The 22,341-nt window shown below is 44.8% G+C and overlaps 1 protein-coding gene across 2 annotated transcripts in view; it reads left to right on the top strand.

Annotated features, from left to right (window-relative positions):
* The window catches only part of SYNE1 (spectrin repeat containing nuclear envelope protein 1), a 1,478,055-nt gene that overhangs the window by 964,935 nt on the left and 490,779 nt on the right, over nt 1–22,341 (top strand). For both annotated transcript variants that reach the window (XM_069234720.1, XM_069234721.1), the window contains one exon: nt 15,375–15,548. In XM_069234720.1, coding sequence (XP_069090821.1) covers nt 15,375–15,548 — 174 coding nt within the window. The remainder of the gene's footprint in view (nt 1–15,374; nt 15,549–22,341) is intronic.

Raw genomic sequence — 22,341 nt, 5'->3', positions numbered from 1 at the left:
TCTTGAGTATATCCGACTCTGGATTTGTTGACGGTGTGTATAATATACAGGAGTAATTCGCAAAATCTGAGTTTATTGCTATTTGTGTATTAACTGTCCTGCTTTCTGGTAGCCTAATGGTTCAGTTTTGTCGTCTGTCATGTTCCTCTTTAAGTAACCAGGCCATGAGTTGCCCAAATTTGTCACATTCTTGTGTTGCTGCAGGACCTGTACTCAGTAGCATGCCTAGTCTCGACACCAGCTCCCACCCAAGATTCTGCTGAGTTCATGTTGCTTCTGTTGGCCTAACCCCGCTTGCTCGAGCCAGTTTACTTCATCTGTTGTAGCAATTTTATTTATTAATATATTACAGAAAAGTTCAGTCTTAACACCATATGTGGAATGAGCCATATTCCTCTTGTAACTTACTTGAATACCTCTCATACAGTTATGGAATTGCTAGCGATACCTTCATTGACTGTGGTCTTTCTCAGCAAGTCCCTAAATGTTGAGTCCACCAGTGCACTGGTGTCAAGTTTCCAAATGGAGATGCAAGATGTAGGCCTGCTCCAGCCCAAAACCAGACCACGGAGGTTGTGATGTGGCCAGACCCATCGAAAAAATTCACTGTCAAGTATCATGCCGCCCATGATGGTGTTATGAAAGAAGTAATCTAAATGTGTGTTCAATTGGGGTAGTGCTGAGTGATAGCAATAATTTCTGTCTTTCAGGTGCTTGTCTCTCCAGGCATCATAGAGACCCAAAAATCTGCTGCTGTTCTGGTGCTCTGAGTTCTGGGCAAAGGGGTTGGGGATGGGAAAATGGGGGAGGAGTTGCCAGGGACTGCGTATTTATGTGAGTTGCAGGATGAAGCCGCAGTCCCAATGTATAGGTGAGTCATCATCGGCTGTGATGGAGCGCCCAGGAAGACAGACATCCCGAGATCCTGTGTGCGCTCTCAATAGAAAAAAATGTGGGGATTTACCTGCCAGGACTGTGTCCAGGAGCCACTTCTCTTGGATGAGCTCCATGCTGGGCCCTTTAGTCTTTTTAGACAGCCCAATGATCTGTATGTAGTTATGACAGAAACGTTCTTCGGTGTCCTCAGCCCTGATCCTCAGGATGTGGACATCATCCTTGAGTGCGGTCAGCTTATAGTGTAGTTCCTAGACATTCGGACACATCGATGTGAGAGTGGATTCAGCATCATCCACTGTGTCCACGAGTTTTCTGTGGTCAGCTTGTAAAAGACCAACATTTGGGGCTACTGCATCAATCTTTGTCTTCGGTGTGATCTTAAATCCACAAATGGCCTGCAGTATCAAATCAGACTTATTTGTGTGTTCTACCAGGCTGGAGCCCGCTTGTGTTGAAGGATAAATATCTGCTGGACGTTTAGGTATGGTGGCCAAGCAGCCCTTAGGCATTGCTGGTTTGGTGGTTTTAGACTATACCATTATACACTTAGGGGGGAGAGCACATTCTGGGGAATCAGGTACTGGGTAATGGGAGTCAGTAATGTCTACGGTCAGAGGGGGTATTCAGTGTGGTCCTGCACCTCCTGTATCTTGTACCTTGCTTAGTTCTGCCCAGTGTCTGGATTATTACAAGAGTGCAGTAGAAATATGAACCAGGGTTGTCAGGCCATACGCTGGTGAGCCTAATCAGCTGCATCCCTCGTGGTGCAAGGTCATAGCCCTGAGTTGTGTTGTCATAATGGGGGAAAGGTGGGGCTGCTATCCTACGCCTCCACACCCTGTGATGTCTCTAGTGAATGCCGTGGCCTATGTGGTTTGTATATATGCATGAAGTACTAGCACTCCCCTAGCACCACCAATCAGGCGCTGCCACTAGGCCTGTAGATAATGACCTTCTATTAATGTTTTAGTCGAGACCCGGGTTGCGGTGTACTCTCTGAGTGTAGGAAGCTGTCTGTTATAAAGCATACCAAAAAGAGGTATGTTGTGAAAAGAGTCCAGATGCCCCCTTGAAAGCGGACAGGGCTTTCTTTAAAAAACCCAAGTACTCTATTTGTGGAAGGGTGGTCGAGCAGCTTATGCTACTCAAATGGGTGTGTTAGACATTTGCTTCATACACACAGACATTAAATGACACCAATAACTTTGTTATTGGGTAAGTACTTTTTAAGTTAGAAGTTTTTAAAGATACAGCAAATGCACTTGATTGACTTAAATGTGATAATATTATCCTACTGGAAAAGAAGCATATACTGCAGACGGGTGCTTGGCAGCGACTTACTGGACTGTCCTTCTGGAGTTAAGAGAAGTTTAGGGCAAGGTCCAAGGCAGCACCAAAAGGTCACCTCAGGAGGCTCAGGGGCATCTGGGTGCAGAGGTGCTCTTCCGCTTTGGGTGCCCTAATGTTATCCTAAGGGAAAGAAACACATTCTACATACGGGTACATGGCAACGACTTACAGGACTATCCTTTTTGAGTTAAGATAAGTATGGAACAAGGTCCAAGGCAGCACCAAGAGATCCCTTCGGTAGGCACTGGGGCGTCCAGGTACACAAGGTCTCCCATTCAATTTAACCAGGACCTGTCTTGGGGAAAAGAGCCTGCAAGTGGGGACTGGGTGACCAGTAAGACTAAACCCAAAGGGGGGGCTCAGGTCTTAAGGGTCTTGGGCACACAGGGCCACTGTCAGTCACAGGAACTCTGGCTGGGGTGTGTGTGTGCAATGGTGCTGTGTCTGCCAAGGTTCTTGTCACAAAGACTCCCCACAGTTCTTAGTTTCTGCACAAATGAGGCTGCGGGCAGCAACCGGGAGACCAAACAGGCCTAACCCAAGGTGGGGTTCAGCTTTGGAGGGTCTCAGGACCTTGTCGGCACCCTTGGCCTACTTTGACTCAGGCTATGGGGGCTCTGGTGTAGTGGTGCATTGTGGCGTGGGCTATCCAGGGTCTGGGGCTTATGTAATACTTCTTGGGTGTCTGCAGGGTGCAGTGGAGTAGCTCTAGTACACCACAGGAGATGCTGGTGGATCCTTGAAATGCTAGCAGTCCTTCCAGGCTTTTGGAGGCAGAGCAGATGCAGGACATGAGTCAACTTTAACGCAGTTGTCAAGGACAGCAGCAGACCGCAGGGTTGGGGCTAAATCAGTTGCTGTTTCTCAGTTCTTGCTTTTTGCAGCTTTACAGTGTCCTCTTTATTCTTTGGTTGGTAGAATCTGAATACCTTTTGTCAGGAGGCCACATAAATACAGAATTTAGGGGCATTAAGGCAAGTGAAGGATAATAGTCAGTGGGCTATTTACCCTTGGGGTCACTACACCCCTTATATGATAACTTTCTGTCTCAGAGTCCCTAATTCCATCACACACATGGTGGTGGAATTCTTATTTTTGCGTTCACTTCAAATAGCCCTCCCCAGCTGTGTGACTAGCCTGGGAGAGTAACACACCTCCTGACTGTCTGATTTCCCACCTGTCCTGGTGCCAAATGGGCCTCAAGGCAGGGGGTAGCATCTCCCAGGACTGGGGAGGCTGGGGTCACATATCAAAGGCAGCAGGTCTTACAAGTCTCTGGCCATGGTATGCTGAATCACTAGCCATCCTGCTAGAGGAGGTGCGGACACCCTCCTCCAGAGCAGGCATTGTCTGGGTGCATGTATTAACAATACCCTCACTTGAATCAGTGTGGCTTTATTAATACGATGTGTTTGATACTAAACACCGTAGGTTTCATGGAAGCCATTATGTAGCTGGGGCCAGTTTTGACCAGTGCCCAGTACATACCTTAAGATGCGTTCCTGTTCACTTGTAATGTCTAAGTATTGACATCACAGGGCGATATCTGCTCATGTGGATATTTCCACACGTAGCATACTGCACCCTGTCTTCGATCTCCAAGTTCTGCTGTAGGGGTGATTTATGTATAGCCCATGCAGTGTCTTTGACATGGCACACTGAAGTGTGCCATGTCATGTTTTCAAACATGGTTTGCACCATGTCACTTAGCCTCCGATGGCATACTGTGTGTAATTTTGTGTGTGGGTCCCTTAGGGTGGCATAAGACAGCCCTTAGGGACCATCTTTAAGACCCATGTCCTAGGTACCAAGGGTACCATTTAGTAGGGACTTACAGAGGTGCTGAAGTCCATGCCTGTTGGGTTTCAATTAAACTTAACTTGTTTGACCACAGTTATTTTGGGGTTGGACTATACTCTAGTCAATATTTAAGTGCAGTATGCATGGACCTGTGTGAAGGGCAAACTGTCATCTTCCTTTTTCGAAACTCCAGTCATTTAATTATGTATTTAGAACTTATTATGTTTCATTACTGTCCCCAAAGGATGTCAGTGCACTTCACGTTGAACAGAGATAAGAAGGAGTAAAGACTTGTTTGTACTTTTAACAGTAAGTGGACTGTAATCATTATAACTTTTAAAGTCGAGCGAGAGATCAAACAGAAAGTGGTGAGTGCTGGGGGGGAGAAAGATCAATAATAGAAGAAGGAAAACAAGGCAAAGAGAAGAAAAGTCTTTAGCAGCAAGTGTGTCAGTCCTTTTTCTTCAGGTGCAGATCAGCACAAAAATTACACATTTAAGTGAGTTTTGAATAGTTTTTTTGTGTGTTTTTAGGTCGAGCAAGCGCTGCTTTTCCAAAGTGTTATTATCTATTTGGGCTTTTAACCACGCCCACCTCATGCCCATCACTATCCCTCTTTCATGGGCTTGCCCTTCAAAAATCCTTTGTTATCATTGGTAAATGCTTAACGTTTGTCCCTCCTTCGGCCGGTTTGGTTACTGCCTTGGACATCGACCAAGTTAAATGGCTAATTGCACTTTTGCTGATATGTTTGACAGTGAGTGAACTTCTTTTTCTTTTTGTGTGTCTCCTTCATGATTATGGCGTGGCGCTTTAAATTGGCTTGCTTATGTGATACTGTTTTACTTTTCGTTTTCAATTTATGTGGCAAAAAAGTCTGGTTAGGAGTTTACGAGGCTAATAGTTCTAGCTCGAGCAAATGCAAGTCCCATTGCATTGCAAATGCTTGTTTTTCATATCTTCAGGGGGAGAATTCCATAATCAATGAGCAGCCATTGTAGAATGACTGAAGCAGAATGACTTTGATGCAGCAGTTAGTGCTGATTTTGTCTCTCTCAAGGCAGTAGTGTGAGACTTTTTGGCCTTTCAGAGAACAAATAGAGGAGGAACGATCCATTTTATGTTGTAGTTTTAGTATTTTGAAAGTGAAGCATATCAATTTGAATGTAATTCTTGCCTCCAGTGCAAGACCTTTAAGATTGATTTTAAGTGATTACATTTTTGGAAACCCATGGTGAGTCTTGCAGCGGATTCAAGCAGTGCTTTGATCAGTGCCAAGGAGTTTTAAAGAGCTCCTATTAACAGTTAATTTCCAAACATCAAACTTATAAATTACAAATGATTGTATGACACTTCAGAAGTCATATTTAGGTTGGTGTAAGAGTACCCTTGTCATAGCATGAAAAGCAGTCATGGGCCTAAAACCTCTCTCTTCCTGACACCTTCTCTAATATTGCTGCTAAAAAGAGCATAAAATGGCATGGCACACTGACTTAAACTGATCCTACAGCTTATTATATCTGCAACAAAGGAGGCATTCCATATCAGAAGCCTGCAAGGATGACTATGTGGTGTACTATTTCCAAGTACAGCCGAATAATTTTAACAGGACTCAATCAGTTTGGGAGTCTTCTGCATGGCTCTGAACAAGCTTTGCTGCCCTGCCCTTAAATCGTTCTGGACATCCTGTCTGTGTTTTCATCTGTGAGAGAAACAGTCCTGAGATTCCACTGGAATGATTCCATTTACTTTAGATGTTGTTTGTATCAGAGCTGGACTCTGATATCATAGGAACAGCATCTTTTGAGTGAGAATGGCTACTGCCTTTTCAACGTGGGCTATGACATGACTGAAAGTGGTGGTAGTGTTATTCTAGCTTGCTCTTTGTCATGTCTGGAACATGCATTAAGGTTACCTACTGGACATGAGAGTTTGTGTGTGGTACAAATGGAGTGATGAGTCCTGGAGTCTATTGGACATCACACGTATGTAATACATTGCCAATGGTAGCCTCCTGGACTTGCTCCATTTCCTTTACCCTCAAGAAAAGTGATCTTCCCATAGGGCGCTGTACCAACCTTTCTCAGCAGTTGTTTCCCCAAATATCGACCACAAAAATATCGACCTGCTACAATGTAATCTGCTATATAATGACACTCACAATGTTGTCATGGTAAGTATACACAAGTGAGAATAATTTACTATTGTAACTCAGCATCTACGTACCTTCATAATATTGTTCCCATAGATATCTTGAAGCCTATATTGTTTCAGCTCGATATTTTGAAGCTGACATTTTGGTAAAATACTTTTCTGATTCCCAGTATGACCAGCAGACAGTCAGTCTTTGTACTCTGGCATAGAGTCCCTTTTCACTGGTAGGACCAGTTTGTCCTGAATTATGTTGCTAACCCATAGCAGAGGAGCCAAAACTCCGGTAACTAGATCACTTGTGTAACTAGATAGCTAGTTTTTGGGATTGGATATATTTTAGTTTTTTAGGGTTCAACCTCAAAATCCAAAATGTAGACTATATTTAAGGCTGGTAATATTTTGTTCTTGTGAATGTTTAGATGCTACTGCATCTACATTAAAGTAAAGCCAGGGTCCCAGTATCCCCTCCTGTTACCCATCAATCAACCTCCATATTTTTTTTCAAGAACCTCAAATACAAACCCAAGTCAACCCAGAGCAACCCCATAGGATAACATTGGGTATATGTTAATGATAATTACAAATTGAGGACCTACTGATCGCAAGCAAAAACGACGTTTCACATTGGACCTTTGCCCAATTTCATAATTTTAAGTGCACTGTTTTATTTTTTGTTTACATATCATTTTCATTTTATAGAAAGTAAATCAGTATATACAGCACCTTGAAGTTATTGATTTTAATCTGTCCTGTCATATTTACTCTGAGACTCTAGATTCCAACAATTTGTGAAGTGATTGTTGATTGCTACCCTAAGGAGGACAAATGTCCAAACGGAGCCTGTTGACTTTCCAGTTAGGAGTGCATGAGTATTGTGCTTTTGGGACCCCATTGGTAAATGTTACTACACCGCAATGTGATACCCAATAACATCTGACTGCCCCAAGAAAAGCCTGCTTGTACATTTTAATCTCCATTTTGGGTATCCTCTGCAATGTCATACGGTATGTGTGGAACACCAATGTGTAAAAATACCATTCTTGAGTAGATGAAAGAAATGACGACTTTCAGTTAGAGATCTGACTGATTGCTGAAGTGCTGAAAGCGATTACTGCAGACATAAAAATGGTGCTTTGTTCATTAAGTAGTATACTAATGAATATAATAAACAGACCTGTAAAAAAAAGATCTGAGCGATTACAGTAGTAGTGAATTTTTACCTAGTTTGCCAAGGCAAATATATGTCCCCCTTTTTCACTGTGTTTACTTAAGGTGTGAAGTATATTGTGTGTCCCATCCTGCTAGGATTGAATATTTGCAGCAAGATGGCACATCCCAGCTAAATTGGTGGAATTTGATCACGTCCACCGATTGATGGGCAAGAAAAAACTTGCCATCAGTGTGCCACTTTTTTCTGGGGCTGTTACTGAATTCCTTTTTGGAACTCTCAGGTAGCCCAAAATTAACCTAATGAAGTTTAAACTTGAGAAAATACAGGCCTTGTCCTATTGTCTACCTCCGTCTTGGCTATCATGTTTTGGTTGCGAAGTCCAATATACATTAGCTAATTGTTGAGACTAGAATGAATTTCATGTAGTCATGAATAGTTCATACGGTTCTAATTTAGATGCCACATTTTAAGAGGATGGCTTATTCAATGGGTAAAATCCTACTTTCTCAGACCTTGTTTGTTTTGTTGTCACAAGTGATTGTTGCCTTGATGGCACCACTTTTTAACATGGGCACCAGTTCACCAAAATACCATTGGTTGTGGAAGTTTAATAAACGGCCATAGGTTCCCGAGTGTGCATAGATACTTAATACTGGATGCAGCCGGTATAGATACTCTTTTCAAATATCAAAAGATATCTACACATCAATATTTTCCCATTTCTAAAGTAGACTGCAAGTGCACTAGCAATCAGCATGGATGACATTACTCAGTTTTCAGGAGTATTCAGTGAGACACTAAAGATATCAATATTTAATAATGAATGAGTAACCTTGCAAAAAGTTTAAAGAGTGATACATGACACTTTTTCCCAATTTAAGCAGCCTTTTCACACAAAAAATAGGATACAATAAGTATTGGACCCTTGAATCAAAACCTAATAGGCCATGTAAGTCATGCACCTACTGTTGTCGATTATGAGGAAATTTCTGAGGGTCATGTAGGTCTACTTTTGGTTGAAGTCTTTTTTGGCCCGTAACTTATGACAAACCCAGCCCGCTGGAGTGCACAGTGATAACCCCCTTCAGTTATAGTGCTTAATCTTTTTTCAAATGGGATCACACAGTTATTCAAATGTCCTAAGCATCCCCCTCAGTACAATCAACACTTTTTGCCATTTGTCTTCCTCGGGGCTAGTAGGGGCCCCTACTCTCATCTCATTCGGAGCAAGCTGTGTCTTGAAGATGTTTAATTTTCCCAAAACTGGCTCATTAGGGCATCCTCTTAGTAGTCAGGGCACCTCTCTACAGGCTCACTTGAGTTGACAGTATTCAGATAAGCATTCATTTTTCTCTGTTGTACTTTATCATGGGTCAACTCATTACCCAGCTGTGAAATTCTTTGTGTGCTTCCAAGGCAGACTTCCCTTTTTGGTGTCGGGGGAGGGACGACATAGTACTTTCCATGATGGAAATGGGAGGTGTAATTTAATGAACTGTACCTTGACTGGCCATTAGTCACCACTCTGACCATACTCAGCACCACCAGACAAAGCTGGAATAATAAGCCAAAGCAAACGGGACCAACATCTTTTGGACCAACCAATCCCCATCGATGATCTTGATAAAATGATATAACAACTTTCAGTGAACGGATATCAGGCTGCACTGAGGCTCTAGCACCCCTCAAGCACACTAAACAGAGGAAAACCAAAAAGCAAACCAGCTGGTACATTGACGACCTCAGAGAGTCCAAATGCTACTGCAAACAGCTGAAAGAAATGGCGTACCACCCAGGACACCATCACCGCCAAACAACACATGCATGGCCACACTCAGACTCTACCACCACCAAATCAGAGGATCAAGGGAAAAAACCCTGCCACTCAGGAGAGAAACCAGTTCCAACATCTGCAAATAGCTTTTCACCATCTTCAAGGAATTCTCTAACCCTGCATCCGCAACCATCATCATCACACCTTTGCAAGAATTCTGCAGCAACCTCTCCAACTTCTTCCACAGCAAAATCAAATCACAAAGCTCTACAGCAACTCTAATCCCCAGCACCACCCAGAAGACATCATCAACCAACTACCCACCACGACAAGCGGTAACAATCACCTAGCGAGGACACTGCAGTAATCATGAAATCCATCCACTCAGAAGCTCCAAGAGAACAATGCCCCCACCACATCTACAACTTAGGAGGATCTATGTTCAGCTCTGCTCTCCAATCCATCATCAACAAATCCATTAAATGCGCAAACTTCTGGGTCATCTGGAAACACTCTGAAGTCAGTGGTTTCCTGAAGAATCCATCCGCCGACTTGAGTGAACTCAGCAACTACTGACCCTTCTCTAAATACTACCTTTCCCTGCCAAAGTTCTGGACAAGGCAATCAACAAACAGCTCTCCAGACACTTAGAAAATCAATAACTACTGGACATCAAGCAATCAGGTTTCTGCAGCAACCTCAGCACAGAAAAAGCCCACACTGTAGCCACCGATGACATCTGGACCATCCTTGACCACAGAGACACTGCAGCTTTCATTCTGCTTGAGCTTTCCACAGCTTTCAACACTTTCGCTCTCTACACTGTCGTTTCAAGGGTATACCATACCGGAATGCAAGGACCAGCTCTAAAGCGGATAGCCTCCTTCTTCACAGTCAGAACACATAGTCAGGTTCCCACTGTACACCTCAGAACCTAATACACTGATTTGAGGAATCCCACAAGGATCATCTCTCAACCCAACTCTCTTCAACATCTACATAGCACCCTTCGCAGGCATCACCAAAGCTCATGGATTTGACATATCCTATGCCGGCAACACACAGCTCATCCTATCCCTGACAAACAACGTCAACACCACCAGGAACAACTTCATAAACTGCATGTAAGGAAATGCCTCCTTGGCATGGTTACTTTTTGCCTTTGCTGATGCCAAGTTATGATTTGAAATTGTGCTGGGACCCTTCTAACCAGGCCCCAGCACCAGTGTTCTTTCCCTAAACTGTACCTTTGTCTCCACAATTGGCACAACCCTGCCACCCAGGTAAGTCCCTTGTAACTGGTACCCTTGGTCACCAAGGGCCCTTATGCCAGGGAAGGTCTCTAAGGGTTGCAGCATGTCTTATGCCACCCTAGGGACCCCTCACTCAGCACATACACACTGCTTGCCAACTTCTGTGCGCTGGTGGGGAGAAAATGACTAAGTCGACATGGCAATCCCCTCAGAGTGCCATGCCAACCTCACACTGCCTGTGGCATAGGTAAGTCACCCCTCTAGCAGGCCTTACAGCCCTAAGGCACGGTGCACTATACCACAGGTGAGGGCATATGTGCATGAGCACTATGCCCCTACAATGCCTAAGCAAAACCTTAGACATTGTAAGTGCAGGGTAGCCATAAAATATGGTCTGGGAGTCTGTCACACACGAACTCCACAGTACCATAATGGCTACACTGAAAACTGGGAAGTTTGGTATCAAACTTCTCAGCACAATAATTGCACACTGATGCCAGTGTGCACTTTATTGTAAAAACACACCCAGAGGGCATCTTAGAGATGCCCCCTGAAAACATACCTGACTTCCAGTGTGGGCTGACTAGTTTATGGGAGCCTGCCACACACCAGACATGTTGCTAGCCACATGGGGAGAGTGCCTTTGTCACTCTGTGGCCAGGAACAAAGCCTGTACTGGGTGGAGGTGCTTCTCACCTCCCCCTGCAGGAACTGTAACACCTGGCGGTGAGCCTCAAAGGCTCACCCCCTTTGTTATAGCACCACAGGGCATCCCAGCTAGTGGAGATGCCCGCCCCTCTGGCCACTGCCCCCATTTTTGGCGGCAAGGATAGAGGAGATAATGAGGAAAACAAGGAGGAGTCACCCCCCAGTCAGGACAGCCCCTAAGGTGTCCTGAGCTGAGGTGACTCTTACTTTTAGAAATCCTCCATCTTGTAGATGGAGGATTCCCCCAATAGGATTAGGGATGTGCCCCCCTCCCCACAGGGAGGAGGCACAAAGAGGGTGTAGCCACCCTCAGGGCCAGTAGCCATTGGCTACTGCCCTCCCAGACCTAAACACACCCCTAAGTTGAGTATTTAGGGGCTCCCAGAACCGAGAAAGATAGATTCCTGCAACCTAAAGAAGAAGAAGGACTGCTGACCTGAAGCCCTGCAGTGAAGACGGAGACGACAACTAATTTGGCCCCAGCCCCACCGGTCTGTCTCCCTACTTCGAAGAAAACTGCAACAGCGACGCATCCAACAGGGTCCAGTGACCTCTGAAGCCTCAGAGGACTACCCTGCATCTAAAGGACCAAGAAACTCCAGAGAACAGCAGCCCTGTTCAAGAAAACGCAACTCTTTGCAACAAAGAAGCAACTTTTAAAGACCACACGTTTCCCGCCGGAAGCCTGAGACTTTCCACTCTGCACCCGACACCCCCGGCTCGACCTGCGGAAAACTAACACTACAGGGAGGACTCCCCGCCGACTGCGAGCCCGTGAGTAGCCAGAGTTGACCCCCCGGAGCCCCCACAGCGACGTCTGCAGAGGAAATCCAGAGACTGCCCCTGACCACGACTGCCTGCTTCAAGGAACCTGATGCCTGGAAACCACACTGCACCCGCAGCCCCCAGGACCTGCAGGAACCAAACTCCAGTGCAGGAGCGACCCCCAGGTGACCCTCTGCCTAGCCCAGGTGGGGGCTACCCCGAGGAGCCCCCCCCATGTGCCTGCCTGCATCATTGAAGAGACCCCCGGGTCTCCACATTGATTCCTATTAGAAACCGGACGCGTGTTTGCACTCTGCACCCGGCCGCCCTTGTGCCGCTGAGGGTATACTTTCTGTGACTGCTTGTGTCCCCCCTGGTGCCCTACAAAACCCCCCTGGTCTGCCCTCCGAAGACGCGGGTACTTACCTGCTGACAGACTGGAACTGGGGCACCCCTATTTCCATTGAAGCCTATGTGTTTTGGGCACCACTTTGACCTCTGCACATAACCAGCCCTGAGCTGCTGGTGTGGTAACTTTGGGATTGCCTTGAACCCCCAATGGTGGGCTACCTTGGACCCAACTTTGAATCCTGTAAGTGTTTTACTTACCTGTGAACCTAACATTTACTTACCTCCCCCAGGAACTGTTGAATTTTGCACTGTGTCCACTTTTAAAATAGCTTATTGCCATTTTTGTCAAAACTGTGCATGCTATTGTGATTATTCAAAGTTCCTAGAATACCTGGGTGAAATACCTTTCATTTAAAGTATTGCTTGTAAATCTTGAACCTGTGGTTCTTAAAATAAACTAAGAAAATATATTTTTCTATATAAAAACCTATTGGCCTGGAATTTGTCTTTGAGTGTGTGTTTCCTCATTTATTGCCTGTGTGTACAACAAATGTTTAACACTACCCTCTGATAAGCCTACTGCTCGACCACACTACCACAAAATAGAGCATTAGAATGATCTCTTTTCGCCACCATCTTACCTATAAGGGAAACCCTTGGACTCTGTGCACACTATTTTTTACTTTAAAATAGTATATACAGAGCCAACTTCCTACACTGCATAACCAGCGTGGCAGACTGGATGAAACTGAACTGCCTGAAGCTCAACACAGACAGAATGGAAGTACTAATCTTCAGAAACAAGAGCTCATCCTGGTATTCCTCCTGGTGGCCAGGGGAACTAGGACCCACGCCAATTCCATTGGACAAAGCCAGAAACCTAGGACTCATCGTGGACAGTAAACTCACTGTGGCACCTCAGATAACTGCTGTCAACAACTTTTGCTTCCTCATCCTACAAGTGCTACATAAGATCTTCACCTGGCTTCGCCAAACCACCAGAAGCACCGTCACTCAAACCCTCATCTTAAGCAGGCTGGACTGTGGCAATGCATTCTACACTGGTATCCTAACCCACCTCACACAAGGACTCCAGACCATTTAGAATGCCGCTGCCAGTCTCAACCTCCCTTGCCGCACCCATATCTCGCCTCACCTCCACGAACTCCACTGGCTCCCCATCCAGAAATGCTGCCAATTCAAGCTGCTCACCTATGTTTTCAAGATCCTCCACAACATTGGACCTGCCTAACTCAGCCACTGCCTTCACTTCTACCAACCCACCAGACAATTGCAATCTTCGTCTCTTTCTCAGTCTCTCTCTCTTGCACGTATCCCAAGCATCCACAGAAGCAGAGCTGGAGGTCTTACTTTATTTCGACATCACCCAATAAATCCCCCAACACATCAGGACCTTTTTTTCACTACTCAGCTTCCATGAGCAGCTGAAGACTTAGCTCTTTAACTAACCCAGCAGATCTCCTTTGGATGACCAACACCTACTCCTAATTGACATACACACCTGCTGAAGCACATAATGATTCATCAATACTTTTTTCATTTAAAAGGATGCAGTGTCCATAGACACCAAAGGTGGCATGCTTCATCAAAGGGCCACGCCTCGTTCTCAACATATGTTCAGAATAGGCCTTTTTCAGGTTCTCTTCTGCCTGTCTTTATAAGCCAGGATACAGCCTGCCTGTCTAGTATTCATTGAGTTTGAAAGAATGGGGTCTACTGTTAAATTATGTTGTTGGGGTATGGTCAGTGGCGTACCCAAGGCCCCTGAGCCCCAGGGTGCAGGGGGCCCTGGGCTCTAGGGACCCCCCTCAGCATAGTACACTGTGCACTGGCAGCAGGCCCCTTATTGGGTGTGGGAGAGGGGGCCCCTTAGAGGTACTTTGCAGGGGGCCCTCTTAAGTTTCATTACCCCACTGTTTATTTGTCCCCTGACTCTCAGCAGAAAAACAATTTGTAAGATAAGATTGAAAGTGTCCCCTTTTAAGTGTCACATGTTTCTACTCTAGGTAGGGCTACAGCAGTAGAGGGTCTGGGGTACTGGCCAGTAAAAAAAAGGCCTCTTTTGTCTAGCACACAATGGCAGTCAATTACTGCCAATTGCACAGTTGTGAGCTATATGTATAAAATTGATTATACCAACATCTGTGATGGCCTTGTTAAGTGTCCTCTTATTTAGATGGGTTCCTACATATTGGTTTCATACACTCAGTGGTAGTGGTGGTTTAATGTAGCTTTTGTTCTAGTAAATGCCACAGAACCTACTCTTGTGGTCATGCTGAAGGCAGAAACATGTTAAACATAATATTTGCAATAATAGGAAAGATAGGAAAGATATTAGATTCACTTCCTCTGGATTTTCGTTTCAAATGACCACATACTTAATATGCCCTGAGGTGCCACCCCTTAACCAATGAGGTATGATTGTCAGTATGTAGAATGGTCTGTACCACTAGCATGGTATGAGTCCGGAGAGCTTAAGCAATTAGTCTATGGCAGGTATTTTTGAAAAACCAATGAAAACGAGAATCGTATTGCTTAGGAAAAACATCATGCAAAAAATGCTAAGGGGCTGTGAAGAAACAGGACACTGCTTACTGACCTCCAGATAAGAAAAATTATGTGGAAACAATTATCTTAAGTTCTTCGGTGTGTTACCTTGACAAACACAAAAAATAACATATTTCTCAGTGCTCACTTTCTAAGCATCTCAGATGGGTGAAATTTGTCTGTATGATATCACTTGTAAACCTCTTCAAAGCGACTGCTCAGCCTTAAGAAAATTCAGATTGAGACACATAAACCTTTCATCTTTGATAAAGCTAAAACACTTGAGCAGTGGAAAAAATACGAGTTCTAGTTTCTGTGTGACAATCACCCATAAACTTGACAACAATTATGATACGCTGAGAATACAATTGTCATTAACTTACTATTATTATTATTATTATTATTATTATTATTATTATTATTATTATTACTATTATCATTATTATTATTACCATTCTATAATTAGCATTGTTGTTAGGTATCAGGCATTTATTCCTCGTTAACGTCATTGCTGAACACAGAAACTGTCCAAAGCCATTTTCACTTACAAAAAGCAACTCATCATGTGCATTTGTGCCATCAGGAGAAACTAAATGAGCAGCTTGAAGAGCAGCGTCAGGAGCAGGCACTGCAGCGATATCGAAGTGAGGCTGACGAGCTTGATAACTGGCTGTTGAGTGCCAAAGCCACCTTAACCAATGCCTTACGTGTGTTCGAGGAGCCAGTGGACATGGAAGCACAGCTGATGGACTGCCAGGTAAATCATGATTGCAGCATTTTTAAACGGCTATAAACATTTACTCTGTTTAGCTTCACTGTAATGCATGTTGTTATGTCAAGTCAGCAAAATTTGTTATGGCAGGGAATGCGTCTGTGTCAAATTGTTTTCTCTATTTAATATTGCCCACCATTCATTTCCAAGTAGTACTTTACTCTCCATTTGTCAAAACAACAAGCAAATGCTAATGGAGGAGCTTGCTCAGCAATTGGAGGTATGGCAAATTCATAAAAAGAGTTGTTTGGGAGGAGGGGGCAAGTGGGTTGAAAATGTTCATATGTAGTACTGGAACTGCACTTGCTTGAGAAGCTGATGCTGCGACTAACAAAGTCCTCTGTGAGCGAGACGCGCAGACAAAGAAGATGCCCTCCTGCTGAGAGATGGTGAAATCAAGATGGCATCTACTTTTCTGTCACAGGGAACTGAAGGAGACATCTGTCCCATGTGACATGTGTGACAGGCCCCATAATGTGAGACCAGCCCTGATGACATCCAGGAGCCTATAATCTGTTGGTGTTCATAAAGTGGGAAAAGTATGCACCAAAGGAAATTGAACTGGCCTTGCTCACAAGAGCTAACATTAGCAGTCTTCTGGAAGATGAGAAGCTAGGCTGGATATTCAAATCAAAAAGTAGAGAGCGACCTTAGTAGCCCACACACTTATTTTGTGAGAGGGGAGACAGCAGTAGATAAGCACATCCACAGTGCACCACAGCCCTTTGTCCTGGAACAATGCTGAATATAGGGGATGTGCAGATGGCATGGCATCCAAACATGGGTCTGGTTGCCTGGCTGGGTCCCTGGTGCTGGCGCTCTTATACATCTAACAAGGCAGTACTCTTGTACAATTTATGAATGATGAATGCTAAGGGCTGATAAAACCAGGAGGCAATCCGTGAAGCCACTTTAGAGTGGTGGTGGCATGTGTGCTGGTGCAGCCCCTGTGCCTATGTCTGTGAATGCTGCAGAAAAAGCAACACGGTTTATTTGCTGTTCTTGGTAGACTATAGGGAACGCTCACCCTTGGACATTTAGATAAGATAGGAGTATCTTGCTGGAATTGGGGCAACTTGTGCTTTTTATGACTGACCTACAGATGGGAGTTAGGTATGTCTTGTTTAATATGACCTCAAAGGATCTTTGAATATGAAATATCTTGGTATATTGGGTTGAGTAAAAGGGTATAGGTTTACAGTTGACTTGGGGGTGAAGAAGTGGCGCAGTGTTAGTGGGGGTGGGGAGTGAGGGGGAGGAAGATAGTGCTTCCTCCCAAGTGAGGAGTGAGGGGGAGGAAGATAGTGCTTCCTCCCAAATTGTCACTCACTAGGTTGGAGGCCAATTGAGCTGGTCAGACTGTTTTCTAGGTGAGATATTGCCATGCCTGGTGGGAATACTTCTCAGAGGGGGACTAACATAGTCGTCTGTTATGTTGTTTCTGAATTTAGTTGGGGTTATTGAAGTAGTTTCTTAAGAATTTCTTAACATAAATGTAACTTATGTTGTGTACCGCTGGCTGGATTGCTCTGGAGGGCTCTCTAGATGGGCTGTAACTTACCGAGTTGTCTTGAGCTTTCTCTTAACTAACTTCAAATGAATGAGCCAAATAGCTTACCTAAGTGTTAAAGGCTTGAATTTGCATATGAAAATGCAGGCAGGGTGGAGGTCCTTACGTGGGATTTAGCAGTACCCACAAGAACCACTCCTTTTTCTGTCAGTTCAGATCAGAATATGGAACTACCCTAGACTCCAGTCCTCAACCAGCATGAAGTAATAAAATGGTTGTCTTCATTGACAAGGACTTCTGCTTTCAGGTTTTGAACTGTAAAAAGGATAAAGATGGCATATTTTAACAGTGCAAGGTGTTTTGTATGTTTTGTGTGTATGTATGTATGTATATTTGTATGTTTGATGGCATGTGTAGCTGCAGATACACATGATGTGCATTATCCTGCCATCTAGTGTTGGTCTCGGAGTGCTACAAGTTGTTTTTCTTCGAAGAAGTCTTTTCGAGTCACGAGACCGAGGGACTCCTCCCTTTCGGCTCCATTGCGCATGGGCGTCGACTCCATCTTAGATTGTTTTCTTTCCGCCATCGGGTTAGGACGTGTTCCTCTACGCTCCGTGTTTCGGTTCGGAAAAGATAGTTATCCATCGGAAAATTTGACGGTATTGTTTGCACTCGGTACCGGGTTAGTGCTAGCACATCGACACCGAAGAAACAAAAGTTCCGGCAGCCCTTCAGGGTTTCCATGCCTCGGCGGGGCCTGGTCGGCCCAACTGCGTCCATCTTCAACGCTCATGGACCGGACCCCGTTCCGCTTCTGCCCCAACTGCCACGCAAAGTATCCTTATACAGACCAACACTTGGTCTGTAATTTGTGTTTGTCCCCCGAACACAATGAGGATACTTGCGAGGCCTGTCGGGCATTTCGATCCAAGAAGACACTGCGGGATCGAAGAGCTCGAAGACTCCAGATGGCGTCGACACTGGCCGGACACACCGACGTCGAAGAAGAGGAGCCATTCGCCATTAGAGATTCGGACTCGGACGAGTCCGAGAGTGAGCAGCCGAAGACACAGCAAACCGTGAGTAAACCAGCCTCGGCAAAAACTCACTCTAAAATCATGAAGGCCTAAGGGACGCCCCCGCCAACAGGCCATGGCTTTACCCGAAAGCACTGTGACCAAACATTGGCACCGAAAAAGGCCTCCCAGCAGCCGAAGACATCCGACTCCGGTCGAGATACCGGCTCCGACCAGACTTGGCACCGAGAGATCGGCACCCCGAAATCCAAAAAGGTTTCTTCGGAGCCAAAAAAGACTTCCGAAAAGGTTTTGGTGCCGAAACACGCAGCCTCGGAGCCGAAACAAAGCTCCTATACAGACAAACAGGGCCTTTCCTCACAATTACAAGGCCACAGGTTTGAACAAGAACTGGGCATGGGAGAGCCGGACCATACCCAGAGGAGGCTCCATATACAAAAAGACACGGGGAGAACTCTTCCTCCAATTAAAATGAAGCTGAAGCTCGCATTCCATGAGGCGGAAATGCAGCCAGAAGCAAAAGTGGCTAAGGAAAGAACACCACCCCAGTTTTCTCCACAGCCATCGCCACCGCACTCGCCACATCTTTCCCCAGTAGCAACACCCCCAATGATGCAGTCATCAACGCACAAAGGGATGAGCCAAGATGACCCGGATGCATGGGATCTGTATGATGCACCGGTCTCGGATAATAGTCCGGATTGCTACCCGGCAAGGCCATCACCACCGGAGGACAGTACTGCTTACATGCAGGTGGTTTCCAGGGAAGCTACTTTTCATAACGTAGCGTTGCATGCAGAGCCCATAGAAGATGACTTCTTGTTCAATACCCTGTCATCTACGCACAGCCAATACCAAAGTTTGCCAATGTTACCAGACATGTTAAAACACGCCAAACAGGTGTTTCAAGACCCAGTCAAGAGCAGAGCCATCACACCTAGGGTGGAAAAGAAATATAAACCTCCCCCTACGGACCCTGTATACATTACACAACAGCTAACTCCTGATTCGGTGGTAGTAGGAGCAGCCCGGAAAAGGGCAAACTCACAAACTTCTGGAGACGCACCACCACCCGACAAAGAAAGTCAGAAATTCAATGCAGCAGGCAAAAGGGTGGCAGCACAGGCAGCCAATCAATGGCGAATTGCCAATTCGCAAGCTCTACTGGCAAGATACGACAGGGCACATTGGGACGCAATGCAACATTTTATTCAACACCTTCCCAAAGAGTTCCAAAAACGTGCCCAACAGGTTGTCGAGGAGGGCCAAACTATCTCCAACAACCAAATAAGGTCGGCTATGGACTCAGCAGACACGGCGGCCAGAACAGTAAACACAGCGGTAACCATTCGGAGACACGCGTGGCTACGTACCTCCGGATTTAAGACAGAAATCCAGCAGGCTGTGCTGAATATGCCTTTCGACGGACAACAATTGTTTGGGCCGGAGGTGGATACAGCTATAGACAAACTGAAGAAAGACACTGACACGGCCAAAGCCATGGGCGCACTCTACTCCCCACAGAGCAGAGGCACTTTTAGGAAGCCGCACTTTAGAGGGGGGTTTCGGGCCCAGACCGCAGAGCCTTCCACCTCACAAGCCAGACCCACATACCAGGGCCAATATCAGAGAGGAGGTTTTCCTGAACAATATTGGGGTGGACAGTTCCCTAAAACAAGAGGGAAATTCCAAAGCCCAAAAACACCACAAACTAAACAGTGACTCCGACGTCACAAATCCCCAACACATAACACCAGTGGGGGGGAGACTCACAGATTATTATCAAAATTGGAAACACATAACTACGGACTCGTGGGTCCTAGCCATTATCCAACATGGTTATTGCATAGAATTCCTACAATTACCACCAAATGTGCCTCCAAAAGAAGCACACAACATGTCCAAACAGCACTTGGATCTATTACAACTAGAAGTCCAAGCGTTGTTACAAAAAGATGCAATAGAACTAATACCCAACCATCAGAAAGGAACAGGTGTTTACTCCCTGTATTTCCTAATTCCAAAAAAGGACAAAACACTGAGACCCATCTTAGATCTCAGAACACTAAATCTTTACATCAAATCAGATCACTTTCACATGGTGACACTTCAAGACGTGATTCCCTTGCTCAAACAACAGGACTGCATGTCAACATTAGATCTCAAGGATGCTTACTTCCACATACCCATACATCCTTCCCACAGGAAATACTTAAGGTTTGTAATCCAAGGAGTACATTACCAATTCAAAGTGTTACCGTTCGGAATAACAACAGCACCAAGAGTATTCACGAAATGCCTTGGGGTAGTAGCTGCACATATCAGGAGACAGCACATACACGTATTCCCTTACCTAGACGATTGGTTAATAAAAACCAGCACTCAGCAACCGTGTCTTCAACACACAAAATACGTCATAGAAACCCTTCACAAGCTAGGGTTCTCAATTAACTACCAAAAATCACATTTACAACCGTGTCAAATACAACAGTACTTAGGAGCAACATTCAACACACAAAAAGGGATTGCCACTCCAAGTCCACAAAGGATACAAGCATTCCAAAACGTTATACTAAACATGCACCCAAACCAACACTATCAAGTAAGGTTTGTGATGAAACTTCTAGGCATGATGTCTTCATGCATAGCCATTGTCCCAAGCGCAAGACTACACATGCGGCCCTTACAACAGTGCCTAGCAACACAATGGACACAAGCACAGGGTCAACTTCAAGATCTAGTGTTGATAAACCACCAAACATACTCCTCGCCTCAATGGTGGAATCCTATAAATTTAAACCAAGGGCGGCCATTCCAAGACCCTGTGCCTCAACACGTGATCACAACAGATGCTTCCATGATAGGGTGGGGAGCACACCTCAACCAGCACAGGATACAGGGACAATGGGACGCTCAACAAAGCCAGCTTCATATAAATCATCTAGAACTACTAGCAGTGTTTCTAGTATTGAAAGCATTTCAACCGTTAATAGCACACAAACACATTCTTGTCAAAACAGACAACATGACAACAATGTATTGCCTAAACAAACAGGGAGGGATACACTCATCACAGCTGTGTCTCTTAGCACAAAAGATTTGGCATTGGGCGATTCACAATCACATTCGCCTAATAGCACAGTACATCCCAGGAATTCAAAACCAGTTAGCTGACAAACTCAGTCGAGATCACCAACAAATCCACGAATGGGAAATTCATCCCCAGATACTACAAACTTACTTTCAAAACTGGGGAACACCACTAATAGACCTATTCGCAACAAAAGAAAACGCAAAATGCCAAAACTTCGCATCCAGGTACCCACACCCTCGCTCCAAGGGCAATGCGTTATGGATGAGTTGGTCAGGGATATTTGCTTACGCTTTTCCCCCTCTCCCACTCCTTCCGTATCTAGTAAACAAATTGAGTCAAAACAAACTCAAACTAATACTAGTAGCATCAACTTGGGCTCGCCAACCATGGTACACAACACTACTAGATCTGTCAGTAGTACCTCATATAAAACTACCAAACAGACCAGATCTGTTAACTCAACACAAACAACAGATCAGACACCCGAATCCAGCATCGCTCAATCTAGCAATCTGGCTCCTGAAGTCTTAGAATTTGGACATTTAGACCTTAAATAAGAATGTATGGAGGTCATTAAACAAGCTAGGAAACCTACTACAAGACATTGTTACGCAAATAAATGGAAAAGATTTGTTTATTACTGCCATAATACTCAAATTCAACCACTACATACGTCCACAAAAAACATTGTAAGCTACTTATTACACTTACAAAAATCAAAGCTAGCTTTTTCGTCCATTAAAATACATCTCACAGCAATATCTGCCTATCTGCAGATTACACATTCAACATCACTTTTTAGAATCCCAGTCATAAAAGCATTTATGGAGGGCCTAAAGAGAATCATACCCCCAAGAACACCACCAGTTCCCTCATGGAACCTCAATATTGTATTAACACGACTCATGGGTCCACCATTTGAACCCATGCTCTCTTGTGAGATGCAATACTTAACCTGGAAAGTAGCCTTCCTAATAGCTATCACATCTCTTAGAAGAGTAAGTGAAATACAAGCATTTACCATACAAGAACCCTTTATACAAATACACAAACATAAAGTACTTCTACGCACAGATCCCAAATTGTTACCAAAAGTTATATCACTGTTCCACCTAAATCAAACTGTGGAACTCC

This window comes from Pleurodeles waltl, chromosome 5 (assembly GCF_031143425.1).
Source record: "Pleurodeles waltl isolate 20211129_DDA chromosome 5, aPleWal1.hap1.20221129, whole genome shotgun sequence".
NCBI lineage: Eukaryota > Metazoa > Chordata > Amphibia > Caudata > Salamandridae > Pleurodeles > Pleurodeles waltl.
Note: the sequence above shows the minus strand (reverse complement) of the source record. Positions and strands in the feature narration are given on the sequence as shown.